Here is a 3,779-nt window from a genome sequence, read left to right as displayed (position 1 = left end):
AGCATACGGAAAAGACGGGGATGAGGCACTGGTCTAGTGTGGTGGGGCAGACTGAGAAGACTGGGGGAGGGGTGAGGGCTTGGGAGGGGGGTAGTGGGGCAAACTGGGAAGACTGGGAAAGGCAGTGACCCGAGATAGTGAGGCAAATGGAGGAGACTGGGAGAGGCAGGAGCTTGGGGTGTTGAGAGGCAGATGGGAAAAGTGGGGGGGCACTGGTGTGGAGTGTTGGGGGTGTTGGGACAGAGTGGGGAGGCTGGGGCAGTCAGTGACCTGGGTGTTAGGAGGGAAGACTGAGAATGTTGGGGGAGGCACTGCCATGGGATGTTGGGGAGGAATGGGGCAGACTGAGAAGACTGGGTGAGGACAGTGGCCTGGAGCTCTGGGGAGCAGTGGGGAAGGCTGGGGGGAGCACTGACCTGGGGGGGAATGAAACCGCCTGGAACAGCCAGGGTGAGGGTAGCAGCCTGGGACAGGGATGAGCCTATGTAAAAGGCACGGTGGGAAAGCAGGACTTGGGTGCAGCATGAAACTGGTGGGGGTCAGCAGATCATCAGTGTGTGGGAAGCCCCTCTATGCAGGTCTCCTGTGAGAGGAGGGTGAAGGTTGGGGTGGAGTTGGTTGTGTTGCTGAGAGTTGGTTTAAGAGGCTGTGTTGGTGGGTCTGTCCTCCTTCCCACTGAGGCCTAAGCCTGGGTTGTTGCGTGTTCTGAGCACTGGAGAGCTGCTGTAGAGAGCGCTACTTCCCTAAGAGTAGGGAAACTGGACAAGCCTGAAGCCAGAAACCATAATCTGTTGTGTATGGTATCACATCATTTATCCGTGAGACAGAACTTGAAACTGAAATCCTAGTGACATGCTCTTGAAGATTTTGTGGCAGAGCACGTGAATCTCGTAGAATTTCCCATTTGTGAAAGTTCATTCTCTTTTGTTACGTAGTCCTGCTTTTTTTTCCATGGCTTTTCCACAGTGTGCAGCTTTGCTGCTGTTGTAATTCAGAAGTATCTGTGCATCTCTGATGCATACTGGTGCAATGGTTAAAGAAATTAATTTTTTCAGATGGAAACTTTATCAGTGTATTAACTTAGAAATAATTACTCATTCAGAATGAAATTGCATTCTGTCTGGGCACAAGAGTACTGCTGTTTCTATGGCTTCTCTTCCCCCAGCCCCCTGCCAGAAGGTTTGAAAGGCCGCCTAAGGCATTATCTAAAGGACAATTTTAGATCGTATTTCAGGTGAACTTGTTTTACAAGTCAGGTAAAAATGTTCTCAGGCCAGTTCATTTGAGATGCAGAGACTTTCACCACTAGAGGACACTCTCTGCCCGCTTGTGTGGGCTATGCAGTCATGGCAGATGTCATTCAGGAACTTCTCGGTTCTCCTTTCATTAAAGATTAATACGCTTTCCACTTAGTTGCGCACTCAGTGAAAGGAAATTCGAGGGAAAACTCTCATGTTAACTACCTTATGCTACAAGCTAATGGTCAGGGAACATCTTTTACTTTAGCAGTAGGAGAAGAAATATATTACTTTGAATTAGAGCTATTTATAATGCCTAAATGCTTGAGAACTCTGAGGCTCACCTAGAGAAGCCAGTGAAGCCTTCACCCCCACGTTGGATGGGGATATCCAGCAAGATTCTTGTACTAAACATCATCTTTCCCATAGTTTTTGGAGCAAAACCCCAAGAGTGGGGTGATACAGGTTTCCAGTCTCTGGTTGACTTTCTGGTAGTCAGGGCTATCGTGATGCTTTTTGCTACAGGAAGGAGGATTGTCAGTGAGCTTACTGTTCTGAACTTTGAGAGCAAGCTCTGAGTTGGCACTTGTACCTTGCTGCTGAGAGTGGGATCCTGTGTGCTTGGTGATGTGTTAACGAAGCAGCGCAGGCCCTGTGAACCCCTGTTGTTTTCCTTTCTGCAGGAGCTAAGTGTGGCTCTGTACAGGCATCTCCTTGGCCTTCAGGAGAACGAAGGCAGCCTGGACCAGCCTGCAGCTGGAAAGGATCTGAACCTTCTGTGCTGTGACATTGATCCGGTGTTGATTGAGAAGGCACAGCAGTGCAGCCCCTTTCCTGCCTCCATATCCTTTGCAAACCTGGACATCATGGACTCCAATGCCAGGGAGCCATTCCTGAGCTCCTACCTGGGCCGTTTTGGTCGCTCCACCTTTGACATTGGTTTTTGCATGTCTGTGACTATGTGGATCCACCTGAATCATGGGGATAGTGGCCTGGTGGAGTTCCTGTCCTTCCTCTCCTCTCTGTGCAAGTACCTGCTGATTGAACCTCAGCCATGGAAGTGCTACAGGGCAGCCGCACGCCGCCTGCGGAAGCTGGGCAGAAATGACTTTGATCACTTTCGATCTCTTGCTATCAATGGGGATATGGTGGAGAGGATAACCCAGATCTTAACGAAGGACTGTGCCATGGAGCTGGTGTGTTGCTTTGGGAGCACCAGCTGGGACAGAAGCCTCTTGCTTTTTAAATCAAATGGCTCAAATCAGGAGGGCAGGGAGTCTTCAGAACAGGAGCAGTGACTGACAAATGGCCTCTTGCATTCATGAATTTATAGGCAAGGAGGCACTTGCTGTTTACAGAGTCAGATCTAGGAATTCCTAAATTCCTATTGGGACCAAACCTTGACCTCCCTAGGGAGTTTGAGGCAAGTAATGCCTGTGTGATTTTTCTTTCCATCTGCAAAATGCAGTGGCAGTTTTAACCAACCGTGTGAGTTCTGAGATTGCTGTTCCTAGAAAGTGCTCCTGAAATCGAAGTTGCTACATATGCGCTTTCTATGTGTACCACAAATATTCCCTGGAAGAAGCGAGAACATGCCTTTTTTTGTCCCTGGATCTTTTCAAAGAAAGGGGACATTTCTGTTGACTCATACAACGCACTGTTTGTTCTGGTTCTTGTCATGTTTTCTGTACAAAATGCTCTTGGAAAACATGAAACCTGGATTACCATCTATGAACAAGTGAGTTAGATCATTGCAGAGGGTGTCTGGTTGACAGGTTGCCCAGAGAGGTTGTAGATGCCCCATCCCTTGAAACATTCCAGGTCGGGTTGGAGGGGGCTCTGAGCACCCTGATTCAGTTGAAGATGTCCATGCTTATTGCAGAATGGACTAGATGACCTTTGAAGGTCCCTTCCAACCCAAACTGTTCTGTGATTCTGTGATAGTGGTCAGGCTGTGATCAGTGCACCTCTGCGGATGGGGTTTGCCTGGAGTATGCTTTGGAGTTTGACAGTGGTGTGGTCTTTCTGTGGAGTGAGGGAATTCCATGGTAGGGTGTGTATTCACTTAAGTGTGTAACAGAGTGAGTGTTTTTTGTAATAATATCCTTGAAATAAAAATAACTTAATTTTATTGCAAATACTGTGTTGGGTTTTTTAATCTTTTTGTTCACATTGTTTTCAACACCTAATTTTTCAACACCTAAGCAGTTCCAGGTAACTGAGTTTACAATTTAATTGTATTTACAGCTTCAAGTGCGATTCGGTAAGCTTGAAGCTATGTTTGGCTAAGGTTAAAGTATTGCAACTTTCACTGGGTTGTTTGTGTGTTTTTCCAGTAAAATCTAGGAAGAAAGAAAATTTGAGCAAAATGTCTTGTTTTAACTTAGTTTTTCTTGTTTTAATATCCCTACTATCTTTAGCTGATACGTAGTGATTTTGTTAGCTTTGATAATAAGTAGGAGTTGCACTTCTACAGTCTTGTCTAAGCAGATTAAAAACCTCACTTGAGTAGGCTATGACACACAGAAATAGGTAACTGAT

The 3,779-nt window shown here is 46.7% G+C and overlaps 1 protein-coding gene across 1 annotated transcript in view; it reads left to right on the top strand.

Annotated features, from left to right (window-relative positions):
• Window positions 1-2,536, top strand: part of BCDIN3D (BCDIN3 domain containing) — a 3,009-nt gene extending 473 nt beyond the window's left edge. Inside the window, exon 2 of the mRNA XM_010295364.1 lies at window positions 1,922-2,536. Coding sequence (XP_010293666.1) covers window positions 1,922-2,536 — 615 coding nt within the window. The remainder of the gene's footprint in view (window positions 1-1,921) is intronic.
• Window positions 2,537-3,779: the final 1,243 nt, after the last annotated feature.

The sequence above is a fragment of the Phaethon lepturus genome, unplaced genomic scaffold, assembly GCF_000687285.1.
Source record: "Phaethon lepturus isolate BGI_N335 unplaced genomic scaffold, ASM68728v1 scaffold26669, whole genome shotgun sequence".
Taxonomy (NCBI): Eukaryota; Metazoa; Chordata; class Aves; order Phaethontiformes; family Phaethontidae; genus Phaethon; species Phaethon lepturus.
Note: the sequence above shows the minus strand (reverse complement) of the source record. Positions and strands in the feature narration are given on the sequence as shown.